Here is a 20,864-nt window from a genome sequence, read left to right as displayed (position 1 = left end):
ACAAGTCAATGAAATTCAGAAAGAAAAGAAAAAAATCGTCTGCAGTTCCTTTCCTCTGCAAAGTCTGAGAGGTCACACACTCACAATTATATTAATATTCTCAATAAATGTGGCAATTCCATTGAAAATTTCAAGTACTGTTTGTTGTTAGTCACATTTATCTTCTTGATTAACTGGCTCCACTTTGAAAGAGGAAACTCTGCTGCTTTCAACCACTGTAACTGCGTGGTTCACAAACAGGCTTTTATACTTTGGAAGAGAGAAACCACAGATAAAAATCCTTCCCCACAGTTCAATAAAGTTAAGTCCTGCAAACTCTAATAATTTAGAGATTAAATAATGCTAAGCTTTTGAAAATGGCTTGTTCCAGTTAACCTTGTACAGTCCTGGTGCTCCTGCCATTTTCTAAAACCTGCTGGTACGTATTCTCTGCGCTATTGGATTAATAGATCTGCACACTTTCTAATGACTTGTTAGAGCTGTCTGTAGTAATTTTTTTTTTTGCTATGTAGGAGCTCTGCACACGAACCAAAACATTGTGTTTGGTCCTGTGCAAATGCAGAAGGGGCGTACAGTTTTCCAAAGCTATCTGTTGGTAACATTCGGTTGGAGGAAGTGGGATGAAAAGGGGAGGAGGGCGCTGCAGTAACTGAGTCAGTATTCTAAAAGTGCAACCTGTTGTTTCACTGGGACATCAGTAATAGGAGCCTCTCTGTAAGTGGAAAGTTTTATTATTTAGGTATCTGTTTCTAAATTGCGTTCTTTTATCTGAGTTGTCGGTGCTTCCTGATATAAACATAGCATGGATATAATAGGAGGCTTTCTTCTGTCAGTGGAGCAACACTTTTTCCAAATTATATGAAAATAAAGCAGAAAAAAACTGTCAGGTCTTCTGGCCCATATTCAGACACAATGGTTTTGCTAATGCTGTAGTATCTTTACTGTTTGTACACGGTCTGTGCTGTTAACAATTGCAAAATAACCTTGTACCATACACAAGGTTAGAAGACTGTATTTCAATGATTATCAAAGCCATGGACTAAAAAAATAGAGGCAGTTTCCCAAGAAAAGTCTGAATACTTTCCATAGTTTCTGTGCTCTAGTTTTGTTCTTTTTCTTTCCTTGCTGTTCTCTAAGACATCATCTCTTCCGATTTCCCTCAGGTAACTGGAGAACTTAGTTCTTTGGTTTTAATATTGCTGCACTGTGGTGCAAATTGAGTTTTGAAGTCATGAAGACTTTAAACTTTCTTTGGAAATTGATTCACTTCAATAAGTTCAGTCAGTGTTTGAGTAAGAATATATCCATAGCAGCATTCAACTTTTGTTGCAAAGTGTGTGTTGTTTCTGATGTTCTTTTCAATTTGTTACACCTCTTATTTTTGGCTATAAGATACGTCCTCCTCATACAGCCACCATTGCTCTAAAAGCACTGGTAAGGCATTTTCTTTCACCTGTAACTGTCATTGTTACACTAATTCATGAGTATGGGTCTACAGAACTCTCCATTATGCAGATAACTAAAATTTGGAGTATAGATTGTTGCATGTATATCTGACCCTTATTGGAAACTTACTGGAAGCTGAGATACAGCTCTCATTCACTGGGTATTGCACTCATGTTGTCTGCCACCTCGTGTTCAGAAGCCACATTGTGCAATAAATTACTGAAGTTAAAATCACAGTCTGAAGGGGAAATCCTTATAATTCAGACATAGATGCACTGAAGTGGTTACACATCAGCTTCCCAATGGCAATGTCTCCTGTTCAAGTGTTGGTGGAACAGGGCTGTGGCTGTTTCCATTGGCCATGTACAGTACGTACAAGAGGTATGCAAGCTGAGGCAAGTGCTGGAAATAGGGCACACTTTTAGCAGGGAGGTATAAATAATGGTATGAAGAGACCTCAAAGTGAAGTTGTAGCTTCTCTAGTCTGGGAAGCATTGAACTATAAGAGTGGTAATATTTCAACTGTAAGATAGAGTACTGGAGGTGTGCCTTGGTCATGTTCAGGGACCCGCATTATGCCAAAAGCAGAGTCAGATGATTGTGATTGTCCTTCCTAGCTTATAAACAGCTTTACTATTTAGGAAATTCAGATCTCAGCATCACTACTTTTGCAAAGCAATTTTGAAATCTATTAATAACTGTGAATTAATCTCATTTTGCTTATACCATAGGCAGTACATATCTATAAAATTCTCTGGACGAAGTCTCAGTGTAGAGTATTGTAGCTTAAACACGTCACAGATGAATCCGGGTGAACACTGTGCTAGTAATTGTGCTGTGGTTACAATCCAGGTGTTGGGGAAGAATTTTGAGAGTTAGTTAATGATCTCTGAAACATATGGGAAAAAATGTGTATTGGTAAGAAAGTGACTAAAAAGCAAGGGATGCAGGCAACAGTGTTAGTAATTTTAGCTGAAACATTGATAAAGACTTGTATCAGGTCACAGTGATAGTTGTGCGACTGTCTGGGCTTTCCCTAGCAAATTTTTTGAATCCAGTTGTCTGCTGGAGAGCAGACAATTGCAGCTTTGCCTTTCCTGATTTTGTATGCAGGGAGGTCTAATTCATGCTCGCTGTTCAGATAGATACACAGACTTTAAAAAGAAAGAAGCACTGTTAATGAGTAAGAGAAGCTTGCCTGATAGATATCCTTATGAATTACAGCCACAGCATATGTTCAAGCTGTTTCAGTTAAAAGAACCTCTTGACATTTGAGTTGTGTTCTGTATTGATCTATTTTCTGAGACAGTCAACACAAGGCGGCATCTTTTCTTAAAAGGCTTATAAAATTAAAATATTTCTTTTTAAATTAAGATGTTATCTTAACGTCCTTGATAACTTTCTGGAGTAGGGAGCTCTAGAACTAAGTGGCAAAGGCTCATGCTGAAGACCATGGACAAGTTTGTTTTGCAGGGGAAACTGCTATTTATTGAAACAAACACTATTTAATTGACTGACAGCTATAGAATAGTCTGGGTATTTATTCAGAGGAGGTATCTCTGTAAGCCATAACAATCTTTCTTGCATCTTTTCTGTTCTCCCTCTCTTTCTGTACAGGCACGGTCTCTGTGAACATGTCAATACTGGTAAAGAATAGAGTGAGCTGAAGTGTTTTGATAGCCCACAATGCTGCATGTTATTAGCTTGCTTCTGGGCTCTTTTTTGGATTGCTTAAGGAACTTTCTCTCTGATTAATCTGCTATAGGAAGACATAGTCTTAAACTGTGAGGACAGAAGGCAGTTGATCACGTTTGATCTTAGTGTCAGGGATTAGTCTCAAGCTCTCTTTTGTTTAGCAGGATAAAAGTGGGTCGAAGAAGTTTTTCTCCTTTCTTTACCAGAGAATACAATATAATAAAATATTGTACATGACTTACTGGCACAAATCTGGGGAAGTATTTGGCTTTGCTAATGGGAATACAGTGGAGGCACTCATCACAATTAATGTGTTGTTGTTGATATTCAGAGTAAGAGGACATAGGTAAGAGTGTACCATAAGTATTCGTAGGCAGTTAATACAAAAAGGAGTTACTCAACAGGCAAACAGGATCAGTTCAAAGGAGATGTTAATGAAATGATGAAAGGAAACTTAGGACAATTTTTAAGTTACTGACTCCAAAATCTCTTTGTCTGTGGAAGTTTCTTTTGAGGAGATAGATCCTAGTTATACAGGCACAAATGAAAATTCAGCTGCACAAAAAACAGATTTTTCAAAGCAGTAGGCTGCAGAGAAAAGCTTTTCTAGATGACACTATAAATAAAAAGTTACTCATTTTAAAAGACAACATTACAGTGGGGGGAGGGAATAAATAAAAGGGAGAAGAAATACTGGATTCACTGTGGCTATGAGTAAGTTCCTATAGAGAAAGTGTTGTTTTTCTTTTCTAGATCTCATGCTATTTTCCAGCCAATACCGGAAAACAAGGCTGCTGCTGTAGCTTGTGCAGTACAAGAGAGGCTTTTTGGTCGGCATTGTTTAATGAGTTATTTTTACCTTGAGTACTAGCCTCCAAGTGCCTCATTTTCTGTACTTGTTACTAGTGGCAACCTCTGTAAAGCCCACACGAAATACAGTCCCTCCCTGAAGGAGTCAGTGTCCTTTTCAAGACAGAGTGCTGGGCAAAATGAAAGAAGGAGAAACTCTATTATAGTATATATTTCTACATACAATGAAGGCATTGGGAATGGCTCTGTAATATGCTGCTGGAAGTATGTGTTTGACATGTTACACTGCCGTGCTTTTTTGTAGGGAGTATATTCCCAACTGATGCATTTTGCATGGTAAGGGACTTCTGCTCTTTCTAGGGTCTCTCAGCAGGGACAAGTGGGATGTTGTGAGGTTGTTTTTTGGCTCTGGTGTGGATGCAAGCTTGTTGTGTGACAAAGGCCTAAGGCTGTAGCTTTTCCTATGGCACAATAGTTACCTCCCTGGTTACTGTTAGCTTACAATTTAGTTGCCAGTATAAACGTTTGATCGTGGCAACTGAAACCTTACCTACAATTAAACAGAACTGGATGTTGTTTGGCCTTCTCCATACTAGGAAGTGTTGGGCTTTACCTATGCTATTAAGAGTTTCCCATTTCTCAACACCAAGTAATAGCTAGTGTTAAACGTGCCTTTTGCCTCTCTCACTCTCTCTTGTAAAAAGCTAATGCTGTTGCTTTCCCAAAACTTCTTTAAAGATTAATTTGTTTATGAATCACTTGGAGACTCAAGAGAGAAGGTCAGATTTTCTTGCAAGTTTCTCTTGTACTTAAAGTTACGTTTACTTCCAAGAAAAAGGGTGCATAGGCCTGGGCTGAAGTTGGCATCTTGCTCCCTGCCTAGCGGCTATCACTCTCACATGGTAGCATCTACCTGTTTATAGCATACCACACTGCTCTGAACTTATCAGGAGCCAAATGCATGCTTCAGCTCACAAATACCAAGCATCCTTCTTGTAGGCTTTATCATGAACTGTGGCTTGCCCAAATGAGTAAGTGCCAATAAACAGAAAATACCTAGAGAGAGATAACTTTAGTCTGCAGCCTCTCAGTGTTAAAATGTTTTGTCCGGACAGTTTGCAATGTCACATATTTTTTGCATTTTGCTTTGAAGATTTGCAAAATATCCTCCAGAAAGGACTTCTGGGAATGGTGGAAACATTTCTTGGGAAAAAAGCTAAGCCGTTGAAGAGACCTGGGTTGTTAATACATGCATTTACACAGTTTAATAAGTAGCAGGGAGCTAAGAAACATTGTGGCTGTGGTTGCAAAGCCACTTACTTTATAACATTGGTGAAGATACTTATGGGAAGTGTTCAACTTTTCTAATCTTTGGACATGCTACCTTGATACTGTATCTGGTGTTTGTGAGACTTCACTTATGCGCAAAAAATGCAGAAAAGTCCCAGGTGAAATAAGTTGTTGTTGGAAGGGTACTATTGAAAAATCATAAAAGTTCTCGTTTGAAGGCAATGCATGTGCTGAAAGCATCAGCTGCTTGCATTACAAATACTGAGAACTACTATAAATTACCTTGCTGTATGCACTATGGTTTCCAGTAGCATACATGAGAAGTTAGAAGTGTTTCATGGTGAGAAAACAATGCTTGTTAAAGCTGTGAGAGGGATTCTTAAGAAAGCTTTTGCACAGAGGAGAGTTAATTTGCACTTTTAGGAAGAAAAACAGTCTTACTAAGGCAGTAACAATTCTTTTGTCTTTGCCTACAGGAAGGAGTTGAAGTGAGGGTTGCCAGAATATTCAATACCTTTGGTCCTCGAATGCATATGAACGATGGTAGAGTTGTCAGTAATTTTATCCTACAAGCTCTCCAGGGAGAACCACTAACAGTAAGTAATGACCTCTCAGGGACACGAAGAGTTATTTGTCTTTATATCCTATCCTCATGTGATATGAAGGAGGCTAGATTTTAGAAAACACTGAGTTTCCCCCCCTGCCCTCTGAAAAATCAAATGTACCAGCGTATCAAGCTCAAGCATATAGAATTATATATGAAAAGATATGCTCAGTTGATGGTATCAGCATTCCTCTACCAGAGAGAAACAAGGCTACCAGTTGTGATCTGAGAAAGTGTTTTAGTCATCCTGAACTTGAATCTCTGTCTGTCGCAACTCATCTATGGGAACGTGGCATGACAAGGTTTACAGAATCATATTTTGGTACTTCTTCCATTGAGGAGCTTTCTCTGAACCCTTTTTGGAAGTTAGACATCTAAATGTCTTTTTGCAAGCTCGGAGATCAGCCTAAAAAGCTCCTGTAATGTTAAAGGCCTTTAACTAACTAATAAAGGCCTTCAGGCCTTTATTTACTAACACATCATGTGTTAGTGGCATCGCCATGTGGCATGGCCCACATCTATGCAGCTAAATTTTCCTGCTGAAACAAATGGCCATATCCAGACTGTTTGCTGTGAATGGTCATTGGCTCTTGATAGAGCTTAAGCAACATCACAACATTGTCTGGAAGAGCAAGAGCTGTCACAAGCCAATACTCTGCCAAAGACGCTGGTAATGTAGCAACACAGACAGTGCCTGACCTATGCCCTGATTCTGTTTACTTTACTATTATAAAATAATTAGAATATGTAAAATAAATGAGGAGACATCCTGAAAGAGGGAGAAGTAGTTTGAAATCTGAGATCAGTTGTGAGGTCATGGAAACATTTACAGTTTTTGTGACATACAACAGAAGGTTCATACAAATATTTGGTAATATTGCCTGGATTAGAAGAGTGAAGTGCCAGGAAGTCTGCTGCTAAATAACTAAGTCTGTTGCGAAGTACCTCCACAGAGCAGCTATCTTGAGATTGAGATAGCATTCCTTCTGCTGGGGACTCTAGAAAGAATTCATCCAGGAATTCCTCTAGGAAGGAGCATGTAATCCAAGGAGGAAAAGGATAAGTTTTGTGGCAACTTCCACTGCTGTGATTCTTGTGGAGAAAAATCTGAAACTGGACAGAGCATTGAAGAGTCAAGACCAAGGAATGCACAAATGACTTAGTTATGTAAAACTTATCCCACAAGCTAAAAGAAGACAAGCAGGAAACTCTATACGTACATAAAATTGTCTTCCTGTTTGCTTTGAGAGGCTGTCAGGCTGTCACTGTGCTCTTCTGGCGCATTTCTCTCAGAATCAGTTTAAACTCTTAAACCCCTCATCTTACCCAATGCTTACTGAAATGTGAAGCTCTTTTGGTTCTGAATCTGCCTCAGAGAGCAACAGGTTTACTAAGTGACAGGTGATGGCATGTAGGGCCTGTAGTGATAGGACAAGGGGTAACAGTTTTAAACTAAAAGAGGGTAGATCCAGACTAGATTTAAGGAAGAAATTTTTTACAATGAGAAGGGTGAGACACTGGCACAGGTTGCCCAGAGAGGTGGTAGATGCCCCATCCCTAGAAACATTCAAGGTCAGGTTGGACGGGGCTCTGAGCACCCTGATCTAGTTGAAGATGTCCCTGCTCACTGCAGGGGAGTTGGACTAGATGACCTTTAAAGGTCCCTTCCAACCCAGACAAGTCTATGATTCTGTGTATACCAATTGTATTGTTTTTCCTGTCTGCTAGAAAAAAAACGTACTTTCTAGTCTGTCCTTCCAAAAAGCTTTTCTGTTGTAGCAGATCAGTGGTAAGATGTGTATGTCCCCACTTAAGTGTTTTCCCACTTAAATATGCCTACTGATAACTTTCAGAATTTAAGTATTCATGTTCTAGGGATTTTAAGCACTGCATGCAACTAAGCTGTGAAAAAAATGAATGTTATCTGATACCATTATGTACACTTTAGGTATGTTTTAATATCTGCTTTGAACTTGAATTTTTGAATCTTTTGAACAACTTGCTTACTCAAAAGTTCTAGCCACTAGAAATTATTTTACTTCCCATTTCCCCAAATAGTAATATTTAGAGAGCCATGTGATGATTTTTTTTTTGTTCTGATTCCTTTAAAGGCTTACAGTGCTATTTTTTCTTGACAATTTTTTTAGGGACCACTCACATTTGGTGGTCTCTTTGAAGTTATCTGTTGATAATGAGCAAATAAAAATTGCTCATTATAACCACATGTTGGTATTCTGGGGTTTGCTTTAAATATTTGGCACTCTTTTCTGGCTGAGTGCATGCTGCAGCGTCTTTCAGTGTTTCAGGAGAGGACAAAGCATTGCTCTGTCCTACATCCCTGAGAATGTTTCCTACATCCAGAGTTCTGGTTGATGAAATGCTTAAGTGTATGTTTAATGGAGATACATCCAAGAGGAAAAAGACCTCCAAAGAACTGATTCATTGCCAAAGGTTCTGCAAGCACATCTTTTTCCATTCCTGCAACACTGAGCTTATGTCTCAGGTGTGTCTCCTTGCGATGTTTGTCTAGAGCAGTGAGGAAAAGATAATTGGACTTGAGAGGACTTTCATATTTATGTAACTTTTCTAATTTTCATCTGGTTTTAGGTCTATGGACCTGGAACTCAGACGAGAGCTTTCCAGTATGTCAGGTAAGCCTTATTTGTGCTCTCTGATATTTACTTCCCTTGGGGCTTCTTTGAGCTTGGCCAGGTTTGTATGCATGTGCATTTTAGTCAAAGAAATTATGTTCATTCTTAGGCCAGCTTTACTTTCAGAAAGGAGACAGAGACGTTTCTAAAAATACCAAGAAACAAAACTTTAGTGGATTTAGAACTTTGAATTAAAATATTGTGTTCTTCCCTTCAAGGGACAGCAAATAACCGAGTAGGAAAATTTTGAATGCTGCTTTAAGTCTGAGCAGTTTGTCAGTCCTTGCATTGTAATGCAATAGTGCCACCTTGTGTCTTCGGGGGATCCGTGGTCAGTGTGTGTGCTTCACATGCATGTGTCCCCTGCTGCGGGAAGGAACCAGTTGAGGGGGTATTGCTGTAGCTAATATTTGCAGTGTAAGCAAGGCCAGGACGTACTTTCACTGAAAAAGTGAATCGGTTCCTCAAATCTTTTGTTCTGTTGTGCTAGCTGAACTTCCGTGCCAGCCTTCTGGGTTGTTTTAATCATTCTCCACTTGGAAATGTTCTTTCCCTCTGCTGAAAGTAATAACAGTGATGATAGACGCTACAGAAACCCCATCAGTTTAAAGTATCCACTCCTTTCCTAATTATAAGTCATAATGAAAAGGACCTGGATGTGTATGTCCAGGGATGAGTGGATAAGTTTGTTGCTGATAACCCAAAATAACCTAGGGTTATTTTGCTGGGGGAAGGTAACACCAAAATACTGGTTTGTTAACAAACGTGGTCTAAGAATTTCTGAAAGCGAGAAGATAGTTCAAACAAGAAACTGCGAAGTCTTACAACTTACCCTATTCTGTTTGAAATGTGTTGGAAATGGGCCTCTAAATATGCTTGAGTACCAGAGAGAAAAGGAAGTATTGTTTTTTAGTATCTTGATATTTTTATGTATTCTTTCATATGTTCAGATAAACTATATCCAGTGCATTCCAAAGATAATCACCCTTTCAAACTAATCTCCAGTTCAATATATCTTACAAGAATGACTGTAGAACAAGCAGCTGAGAAAACGTACACCCATTGAATTATACACTGTAAATCTGATTTCAGCATTCCTCACTCAGCTGCCTGATCTGCCTTACTGGAGCTCTGAGGAAGCAGGTCTCTTTTTAGACAATAATATTATTTATAGGGAAGTGGAAATTGCCTCAATCTGTTCTTCCCTTTTTATAGTGATCTTGTGAATGGGTTGGTGGCGTTGATGAACAGCAATGTCAGCAGTCCTGTCAACTTGGTGAGTATGAGAGCTCCACTCTACTGCGTTTACTGTCCAGTGGCCAGCATCACCTCTGTTTCCTCCTTGTCATTGATGCTGATTTCTAGAAGAAATAAACAGAGTAAAAAAATCTCTTTTCATTATGAATAATGTATTCATCCATGTATTCTCTTTACAAATAAGAAGATTAAGCCCCTAGATGTTGAGATCTTGTAGTTCCAAGAAGAGGATAAATTTGCTAGTGTTTTTCATTTGTTCTAGCAAAAGGATTTATGTAATTAGAATATGAAAAAAAAACACAACCCCACAACAAAATATGAGCAGGGGGTGGGGGCGCAAAATACACCAAGGAAATGATTGCAGTCTGGTTTTAATGAAAAAAGCACTGAAGGAATACTTATCTCTAAATAATTAGAAATCACTTCTTAGTAGTCTTGATTAGAGGGAAATTGGATCGTATTTGATTATATAATTTTCTGATATTGATTAAGGCTGCTTAGAACTTAACTTTTCTAATAAGATTTTTGTTCTGTCCCATTTATTGTCACCTTATTCTCAGTAGTAGATATAAAAATAGAAAAAGGATGCATACACCAGGTCATTTCTGTGTGTGCCAACTTTTGCCAAATCAGATATTCAACTCTGCAGGGCAGTTGTTCACTAGATTTTCCTTTTTACTGTGGACATGAATTCATGTCTATGTTTCTATCCAAATGCTGACATTTTTAAACCCCATCACATGTTTTGTGTCCAGAAAACTCATTGTTTAAATCTATATGTACCTAAATGTTCAGCTTTAGGTCAAACAAGATGTAGTGAAGAAGAGGTTTGCAACAAGGAAAGCTAGGGATGAAGGGAATTGAGGCTGATGAAGGTGAGCTAATGCTAACAGGAAGCTTTCAGCATTTTGTTCTGAAATGTTGATCAGGAGTCCACATGCAAGTTGATTAAAAAAAATATTTAAGAAAAGTAATATTGTATAGGAAAGCAAGTAGCCTTTATACATGTTGATATGTAAGGTGTAGTAAAAGCAGAAGCAATTGTTTTCAGCTAAATTAGTTCAGTTTCCTAACCTTGGATGAACTGAGAGTTTATCATACTTCTTCATTATATCATCTGTCCTCAACTTGGCCAAGTCCTTGAATCCAGATTTCAAAGTGATGGTGTGGTTTTGTGGGCTGCTGAGTGGCATGTGCCTTTACTGTGATTGAAGTGCATTTGCCCATTCTTTACAGACTGATTTTTTTGGGCAGCCCCCTGCGTACATTGTGTTACCAAGGCAACTGTAATGGAGAGCAACTTTTCTAATGAGTGTGGAGCTTGTCAAAGTTAGAATTTTTTCATCAAAGTAGGAATAAGGCATGATTTTTAGCTTTTTCAGAGTTTAACATGACCCTGTTAGACTCATCTCGTGTCGGAAAGCTAGCGTGTTGTAAGCTGTTTAATTGTTATTGTAATGAATATCGCTTCCATTTCTAGGGAAACCCAGAAGAGCACACTATCCTAGAATTTGCCCAGTTAATTAAAAAACTTGTTGGTGAGTATGATAAGTGATTCTTAGAAAAGCTAATGAAGTACTTATTGTCATTAGATGATTATTACTTGATTGGTCTGTGTAATATATGGATAACTTAATTGGTCTTTGGATTTCGTAATAACTTTATCAAAGGCATTTAATTGTATCCTGGTCATATAATTAAATATTAATAAGATAATACAAATCCTCTCAATTGTATGTAAAATATTGCATGAACAGTAGAATGAATACATTCTTTCTGTGTATGTGTGTGACCTCTACCAATTATTTTGTATAATGTTTATGCATTTTTCTAGCTTTGTTTTGGCACAAGGACAATTCATAAAAGAAATGGAAAACACATGAATGAAAATGTCTAACGTAACCTCCTAGCTGAAATACAGATACTTCAGCAAGGTGGTTCTTCACAATTACGCAGGCTGTTCTCCTTCAACTGCCATCAAAAACCTCATGCTGTGGTGACAGTCTTTCTCTACTTTTCACTGATCTACCAGTGGCTCTTGCAAGGGCTGTCAGCACCTCCCTTGTAAGTGGCTGGGAAGAAAACACTGTGTCATTCTCTTAATTCTTGCACTGATACCTGTAGCAAATCAGAGCTCTCGAGAATGGAAGTGAAGGGCTGCACTCAGTCTTCTAGTGCGGCTTCCTAATGAGATGAAACATACTGATGCCATTAGCCCAGGGTTTTTAGTCTGTAGATTCCAGCAGTGTTTCTGAGGCATCTGAAAAAGACAAGTTCAAACATACAGTACAGAAGCTGATGCATGTGATGTTTCTAATAGAGGGTTATCCCCTCTGGAAAACATCTGTGCATCCACAGATCAGGGAAGGAAATTGAAAATCGGAGCACCAAACCCATCAGGCACGTAGAATAATTGTTACCCCCAATTGTCTGTCTCTTCACAAACAACTTGATCTGTTTCAGGCTGCCCAGAGACGCTTACTTTAGTCCTACATCCATAAAATCACACAGTAACATGTCATGTAAACTATTTGCTAGATCTGGTTAGAGAAATTGTCCTGTTTCTGTCTCCTGTCATGACGAAAGACAGGTACCGTGTTGGCTATTTAAATCACACTGGAGAGTACGGCCAAAAAGAGGAAGTGAAGTCCTTTTACAATGCAAAAGTGCTAACAGAATCACAGAATGGTTGAGGTTGGCAGACACCTCTAGACGTCATCAGGTCCAACCCTTCTACTCAGGCAAGGCCACCTACAGCTGGCAGTGGCCCAGGACCATGCCCAGACAGCTTTTGAGTATCTCCAAGGATGGAGACTCCACAGCCTCACTGGGCAACCTGTGCCAGTGCTGGGTCACCACCACAGTAAAATAGCGTTTCCTGATGTTCAGAGGGAACCTCCTGTGTTTCAGATTGTGCCCACTGCCTCTGGTCCTGTCAGTGGGCACCACTGAAAAGAGCCTTCTTTACTTCCCCTATCAGGTATTCATACACGTGGATAAAATCCCTCTGAGCCTTCTCTTCTCCAGGCTGAACAGTCCCAGCTCTCTCAGCCTGTTCTCACAGGAGAGATGCTCCAGTCCCTTCATCATCTTAGTAGCCATTCGCTGTGCTATCTCCAGTCTGCCCATGTGTCTCATATTAGGGAGCACAGAACTGGACCCAGCCCTCCAAATGTATTTCACCAGTGCTGAGTAGAGGAGGAAAATCATCTCCTTTGACCTGCTTGACAGCACTCCTCCTACTGCAGCCCAGGATACCATTTGCCTTCTTTGTGGCAAGGGCACATTGTTGGCTCATATTTAACTTGCTGTCCACCAGGACCCCCAGGTCCTTTCCTGCCAAGCACCTTTACAGCTGGTTGACTTCCAATCTGTACTGGTGCTTTGGGGTTGTTCCTCCCCAGGTGCAGAACTTTGCACTCTTCCTTGTTGGACTTCATGAGATTCCTGTCAGCCCTTTTCTCCAGGTGCCTCCAGATGGTAGCACAGCCCTCTGGTGTATCAACAACTCAGTGTTGACCTGGTATTGACCCCTGGGGTACACCACTAGTTACCAGCCTCCAAGTAGACTTTGTGCCACTCCTCACCAGCCTCTGGGCCCAGCCATGCAGACGGTTTTCAATCCACCTCACTGTCTGCTCGTTCAGCCCTCAGTAAGGATGTTATGGGAGACAGTGTCAAAAGCCTCACTGAAGTCAAGGTAGATGATATCCACTGCTCTGCCCTTGGCTACTGAAGCAGTCATTTCATTGTAGAAGGCTATTAGACTGGTCAAGCATAACTTCCTTTTTGTGAATCCATGCTGAAAGCTTTGTGAAATGCTTCGTGAATCCATGTTGCTGTGGAACAGCTGGTTCACCCAGCTGTTGCGGGCAGTGCAGCTGTGTCAGTGGAAAGCATTTCAATGGCAGAATTATGAAACAGAAAGCTGCAGAAAGACCTGATGCTCCAATAGGTAGGAAAGATGTAAATGTGAAGCATAGTGAATTGCAGGTGATAATGCACAGTTCTTGTTTAATAGGCAGTGGGAGTGAAATCCAGTTTCTCTCAGAAGCACAGGATGACCCTCAGAAACGAAAACCTGACATCAGAAAAGCCAAGTTATTGCTTGGCTGGGAACCTGTGGTATGTACAGCTGTATTACAGGGGTTGTGTGCAAAGACACAGGGAGGCAGAGGTGGGTGGGAGAGGACCACATGATAATGATGCATTTCAGTTATCAGAATATCTGCTTAACACAATCTCCAGGACAGTTGTTTAAAAGGCTGTCTTGTATGTTGCCCTAGCTCATGACCCAGGAACAATTAGCATTTGTAATAGACAAGTAGAAAAAAACATTTTGATGATAGGCATTTTAATTTTTTTCACATGCGTATTATGAAGTGTCTACCTACCTTTCTGTAAACGAAACGAATCCTTTGAAATATGTGGTACATAGTTATGAGAACTAATGAGTTTGCAGTCCTCATTCCTTTTTTGCTGTGGTAACATGCATTATGGAAGGAAAAAATTGCTTTTAATTAATTAAAATATTTTTAGAAAATCTTTGGAGTAAGAGTATTTTTAAGATTATCTGTAACAGCATTGTAACCAAAAAGTTATTTTGGATTAAGAGAGAGATATATGAGCACCAGAAAAATGTTCTGGTTTTTAGTTTGTTTAAAGGGAAATATGTGAAACTTGGGCAAAACAGAAGCTACCCAGACAGAGGTGACACATTTATTTTATTTTTATTTATGCTGGTGGACTGAAGTAAGGCAGAATAAGAAGCCCTTATTTTAGACTATGGATATCATACATAGAGATGTATGATACCACAAAAGGTTTAAAACAGTTAACTTTTATACTTCTAACCTTCACTGTTTGCCACAGTCAGTACCGAAACTTAACTTACTCTGAAGTAGCAGTACGGTGTTGGTACATCAAGGCAAGTAGAACCCTAGAACGGGTTGGGTTGGAAGGGACCTTAAAGACCATCTAGTTCCAACCCCCTGCCATGGGCAGGGACACCTCCCACTAGACCAGGCTGCTCAAAGCCCCATCCAGCCTGGCCTTGAACACTTCCAGGGATGGGGCATCCACAGCTTCCCTGGGCAACCTGTTCCACTGCCTCACCACTGAGTAGTTCTTGTGCTGCTATTTTATCCTCCTGTGTTGGTGATGGTATCAGCACGCATGTCAAGAGCATATGGCTCTTGAGAAAAGTGGGTAGTATTTCTGTTGTTCTTGTCTACAAATCATAGTGTTTAAATACAGGCCTAGAATATGAAGAATTACAATTATTTCTATAGGATTTAAGACTATCAAATTAGATACTGGATGATAATTTGTATCCCTTTTTCTGTATCTCAATGGAGCACTGGAGCAATAAAAACTAAAAAACAACCACCACCTTTATACCTTTCTGTGGTATATACCATGCTGTGAGAATCTGCTAAAGAGGATCTTTAATGACGAAAAACAGAAGGGGCTTAAATTTCTGTGTGCTTATCTATCTCAGTGTATTATGAATTGAAAGTGGAATTATGTAAGTCTGTTTTGACACTAAACAGACCAGTCATAACCATCTGATGAGATTTAAATTTGTTGGTTTTTTTGACTTAATACCTCAGAAAATATATCTGATGTTTAAAAGCTAACATGCGTTAGCAGTGCAGAGATGTAACCAGTATGTGGTGCTGTTAATACTTATATTGGCTAAGAATGAGGCTTCCGAGCAGTCTTTTGATAGCTGTACTAAAAAAGATACCGTTGTGAGAAGAGCTGATGTGAACTCAGTGTGATACGATTCTCTCCTCACTTTTGGGAACAGGTCCCATTGGAAGAAGGTTTGAATAAAGCAATTCATTACTTCCGTAAAGAACTTGAGTATCAGGCGAACAATCAGTATATTCCCAAGCCAAAACCCGCAAGGATGAAAAAAGGAAGAACAAGACATAACTGAAGACTGTTAGTTGGACAGGAAACTCCCTGCTTGACATTTGACGGATGTAATTTTTTTTCTTCTTGGGTTTGTTGTTTTTTTTTTTGAGAGAGACTTTGAAACAGGTATCATGAAGAACAAACTGGAATTTCATTCTGAAGCTTGCTTTAAAGAAGTGGATGTGCCTAAAAAATAACAAACAAATATTCCCCTTCCCCTGCAAATCTTGCCTTGCACTTTTTAAATCTGTCTTTTTATGTAAAATAGAGTAGAAGCATCTTTTAGTATCTTCAAGTTTTATATCTTGCTGTGAGATCATTTTGTTGTGACTGTCCTTGACAGTTTTATTTACTGGTTTCTTTGTGAAGCTGACGATAAACACAAACGGGATGGAAAATGCCAATTTATTTATAAAATGGGTACTATAAAATATGAGATGTTCTACTATGCATAAGAAAAAAGTTAGTGGTATTGTCAGGTGAGAGACACTGACGTCTAAGTCTAAAGGAGTTTAAAAGAATTCTGTACGAGAGCTTTATGTATTCTTTAAAGGAGAGATTTTTTCAAAGGTTTAGTTTTAGTTGTACACTTGAATTTGAGATATTTTCATTGATTACCATGGATAAGGATATTTTGAATCACTACTGTGTTGTGCGTACTCTGGGAATAAAGTTAATGTATTATTGGTTACAGTGGTTGAATATGCTATTTTAATAAAATACTGAAAGTTCTATTGACTAGTTTCAGGGTTTCACTGCGGGCACTTCTCTGGCATTAGACATCTGTGCATTTATTGTATATTAATTAGAAAGTAACAGTCTGTAAATAATTGCCTCAAAGTTAACATTGGTCTTTCATTGGTTGTCTCTTAGCAGATATACAGGAAGGGCTGCAGGTTGTCTGTTGAAATAGATCAGACAAAACCATCATGATTTACTCCAGGTAGTTGATAGGCAGGAGTATACGGTTTTCTTTAAACTGTAGAGTCTAACTTTAGCCTCCCTAACTGAAGAAATGTTTCTATTTTAAGCAGTTACTGAATTGCCAGTAAATGCTTTCAACTTTGATAACGATGCCTGTCATCTTAACAAATAAAAACCAACCAAGCAAACAAAAAAAAAAAATCCAATTCCCCTTATTTTTAATGGCTTCCCTTTATTTTTAATACCTAGGACTGAATACCTGGGGAGAGAGAGTTTTTAAAAGGTATTTTGGCTTAGTGCCACTCAAAATTGAAAATCATAAATCTCGTCAAGCAAAATGACTTGACTTTATCTCATTAAAGCTTGATGTTTCGTTAGCTTTTGAGTATCTTTAGGTTGATGGTCAAAGCGGGAGTTACCCGTAGCGATGACTTGACACCCAGACCCAGGGAGGACTCTGGGAGCAGTGTGGTATTTAGTCACCTTTGTCCGAGCATCCCATCTCCAGTGCCTCCCAGTGCCTGCAAGGCTTGGAGTCCCATCCAGTCTGCCTGGTAAAGTTCCCTGGGACTCCAGCAGTGGTGGGGCTGACGTGGTCATTTGTGTGCCCTGTCTGGACCAGTTCTGCAGTGATCCTTTTCAGTCAAAATGGTTTCATAGAATCATAGAATCGCCTAGGTTGGAAGGGACCTTTCCGATCACCTAGTCCAACCATCAACTTAACTCTGACAAAAAACATCACTAAACCATAGCTCTAAGCACTGTGTCTACCTGTCTTTTAAATACCTCCAGGGATGGTGCTTCAACCACTTCCCTGGGCAGCCTGTTCCAATGCTTGATAACCTAAATTTTCCTAATATCTAATCTAAGCCTCCCCTGGCACAACTTGAGGCTGCTTCCTCTTGTCCTATCGCCTGTTATTTGGGAGAAGAGACCGACCCCCACCTGGCTACAGCCTCCTTTCAGGTAGTTGCAGAGAGCGAGAAGGTCTCCCCTCAGCCTCCTCTTCTCCAGGCTGAACAACCCCAGCTCCCTCAGCCGCCCCTCATAGGGCTTGTTCTCCAGACCCCTCACCAGCTTCGTTGCCCTTCTCTGGACCCACTCCAGCACCTCAATGTCTTTTTTTGTGGTGAGGGGCCCAAAACTGGACACAGTACTCAAGGTGTGGTCTCACCAGTGCCACAGGTTTTCTTCCCTGCTCACGTGGGCAAGTTTTCTTCCAGTGGAAATCTGCCATGCAACTAAGATGGGGAGCCAGGGAGCATTTTCCTGTCTGGACTCAGAGGTAGAATTTAGGTATTACATGTTGCCTTCATCTTTTCGCAGCTGAGCAGCTTGAGGTCTGCTTTTTGCTTGAAGCCTTTTTCTAGGTACTTGATCTGGACATTTATTCCATGTTAATTTGCCTGAAAAGTACACCGTGGCATGCGTGCTCCAAGTGTGCCTGTAACCTGTCATCACTGATATGCTGACAAAGCACAGCCTCTCTCCCTATACTCAACACCACGGCTGGATGTATGTGAAAGTAGTGCCCGCTTCTTTAATAGTGTTGTGGCAAGAACTGCTAATCGGCTCTGAGCACGGTGTTTTTAACCCTTAAGCTCTAGGTTATATTTGGGGGAAGGTGCTCTTTCTCCTTCTATTTACTCCCCATTCAAAATGTGCTGTTGGATGCCGAAGCATGTATGAAGAGGTGGTGCACGAGGGTGCAACCCTAGTTCAGCATTTAGAGCAGCCATTGAGAGAAAATGGGAGCTGTGGGTACCAGCTGTTATTTCCAGGACTGGTTTTCATTTAATCCAATTACTTCAGTGCAAAATACGTAAACTGTACTGGAACAAGCACGCTTCTGGAGACAGGCACAAAATGTACATTTTCCAAAAAAAAAAAAATCCCTCAGGAAGTCTGAACATTTGGATACTACAGATGTGAATTTAAAAGCTTTTTAGGTTACTTCACAGCCTGACCTCCTTCATAAAAGGAACAAATCGGAGAGAGGGCGAATGGCTGGTACCAATACAGCCCATCTGTGAGTACGTGGCAGGCCTCCCACTGTGCCTGGGTGACAGACTGTATCGATTTGCTGCTTTCCTTGTCCTCTTTCTGGCTTTTGTTTCAGAGGTTCCTGGTTCAGTCCCCATATTCTTTCTAAATAGCATCTTCCAGAAACAGCAGCTGAGGCAGCTATTGTGCTCTTTGTGTTTGAAGCCAGTGACTGGCCTTCTAGCTGATTCGAAAAGCATGAATCGTGGGTGTTAAAATAGAATCTGCTGGTGCTTAAGAATGAAAGTCAGGGGTAATTTCAAGTTTGCTCTGGTCTGAACTGGGTCTTCAAGGCAGTTGAGGCAGATGAGGGTTTGGATGTTGGTGGTCTCTGTTCCCATCCGGGGTTACCCATCTCAGAAGGTGAAAGAAAGCGTCAATTTTGCCGGGAACCACAGGTGAGAAACAGCTGCTGCCTCTCCAGAAGAGCCACTTTTGATGGAGGGGGGTGGAATACAGCACTGAAAGTGTAGAAACGTAGGACTTAGGAGTAAATGAAGCCAAACGACCTTCTGATTTCCATGCCTGAACACAGCATACTGCATTTTATTTTTTTTTTTTCTCCAGGAAATTTGGGAATTGGGATTTTCTGCTATCGCCTGTTAGGCAGTCAAGGCAAAACTGACGTGACCGAGTTTGAGGTGGCTATTTAGTCATAGTGATCTGCACGAACGGGCAGCTCAACCAGTGTTAGATCCAAGTCCTTCTCTCTCAGTAGGAAATGTGCAATGTAGCAGAGGCCTGTGGTGAACTGCCCGGCTTGGTGCTGGTGAGTGAGATCTGCCTTCTAGAAGGAGAGGTGTGCAGGGCATCCACTGCTGTGAGGTCCACAGTTGGATGTTTTATTTTTTTTTTTTTAAACAAGATGCACTTTTGCTTTATTTCTGTATGTAGGCTGTTCGGAAGCTTTTAAACCAGGTTGCTGATCTACAGACAAGCTACAGTGAGACTTGCAGTCCTAATTTATTTTAAGTAGTTCCATAAGTGTATAGTCTAGAGAAGCCTCATATCTATCGTTAGGTTAGATTTTTTTTGCCATGTGTGGAAATGATGATCTGACAGTCTTCCTCTGTCTAGAGAGTTTGCAGCTTTTCTTAACCTATATAGACTCTGGCAGATTTAGTACTCAGTGAGCTCGCCGCCCTCTGGGCATTCGTGAATGTCTCTGTCACCCATTTTTTTGAAAAAACCTTTCACTTCTGCCAAGCGGGGTCGGAGTTGAGTTTCATAGTTGAGAGAAAGAGACAAGGGAGGAGGGGGAAGACACAAACACCATTGCATAAATTCATTAGCCTTGGAGAACAGGCTGCAGAGAGCAAAAGAGGGCTTTGATGAGTGCGATGGATTGAGTTAGTCCTCAGGTTTTTATTAGTATTGAGTGTAATGCTACTTGAGGCCAAGAAGTCCTTGAAGGTTGTTGGAGGCTGATGAGGGAAGACCTGTCCACAGGAAGGAGATGCTTTGTGAATAGCATGGGAAGTGTGTACTCAACATTGCTAGCCCTAACTTCCATACGTCCTCCCCCTGAAACAGGTGGGAATGTAGCCACCACAAATCCGTAGTTGTGAACATTTCCCTGTGCTTCAAGCAGTAGGAGATGGGAACGCCCCAAATAAGGCTTGGGGGAAGGTGCTCTTTCTCCTTCTATTTACTTCCCATTCAAAATGTGCTGTTGGATGCCGAAGCATGTATGAAGAGGTGGTGCACGAGGGTGCAACCCTAGTTCAGCATTTAGAGCAGCCATTGAGAAAAAATGGGAGCTGTGGGTACCAGCTTAGAGCTGCCTTAGAGCTACCAGGAAAAGCAGCAATGGCTCTGGAGAAAAGCGGGGCGCCTTTTGTATCCAGGAGGTTCCTGAATGCAATTCCACATCAACGGAGAGGTTTTTCTGAAATAACAATTCATATTTCTTGCAAAAAACAGACTCTGGTTCTCTATTCCTTTTCCCAGTCCCTTTCCTTCAGTCACTTGCCTACTCCATGGTAGCAAATGTGGCAACAACTTCTTATCCACCTTGTTTTGTTGCCATTTACAGCCTGGAGCAGGCAACAGCTGGTTCATTCTTGCAATGCTTTGCCTAGTTTCTGACATGCTTTTCAGCAAGGAGGGGGATCCTCTGAATGCCTTGGAGCACGCCATGGCTGAAGCAGCTGGAAGGTCCAAAACACGAAGCCACAGGAAACTGTGAGGCAGCCTTAAGTACTGCAGTCTGGGCTCCGTCC

General features: G+C 40.5%; 1 protein-coding gene across 2 annotated transcripts in view; it reads left to right on the top strand.

The window, feature by feature from the left end:
• The window catches only part of UXS1 (UDP-glucuronate decarboxylase 1), a 65,470-nt gene extending 49,063 nt beyond the window's left edge, over positions 1-16,407 (top strand). For both annotated transcript variants that reach the window (XM_074560354.1, XM_074560363.1), the window contains 6 exons: positions 5,718-5,837; positions 8,453-8,496; positions 9,712-9,772; positions 11,234-11,291; positions 13,775-13,878; positions 15,566-16,407. In XM_074560354.1, coding sequence (XP_074416455.1) covers positions 5,718-5,837; positions 8,453-8,496; positions 9,712-9,772; positions 11,234-11,291; positions 13,775-13,878; positions 15,566-15,697 — 519 coding nt within the window. In that variant the 3' untranslated portion in view covers positions 15,698-16,407. The remainder of the gene's footprint in view (positions 1-5,717; positions 5,838-8,452; positions 8,497-9,711; positions 9,773-11,233; positions 11,292-13,774; positions 13,879-15,565) is intronic.
• Positions 16,408-20,864: the final 4,457 nt, after the last annotated feature.

The sequence above is a fragment of the Larus michahellis genome, chromosome 1 (assembly GCF_964199755.1).
Source record: "Larus michahellis chromosome 1, bLarMic1.1, whole genome shotgun sequence".
Taxonomy (NCBI): Eukaryota; Metazoa; Chordata; class Aves; order Charadriiformes; family Laridae; genus Larus; species Larus michahellis.
Note: the sequence above shows the minus strand (reverse complement) of the source record. Positions and strands in the feature narration are given on the sequence as shown.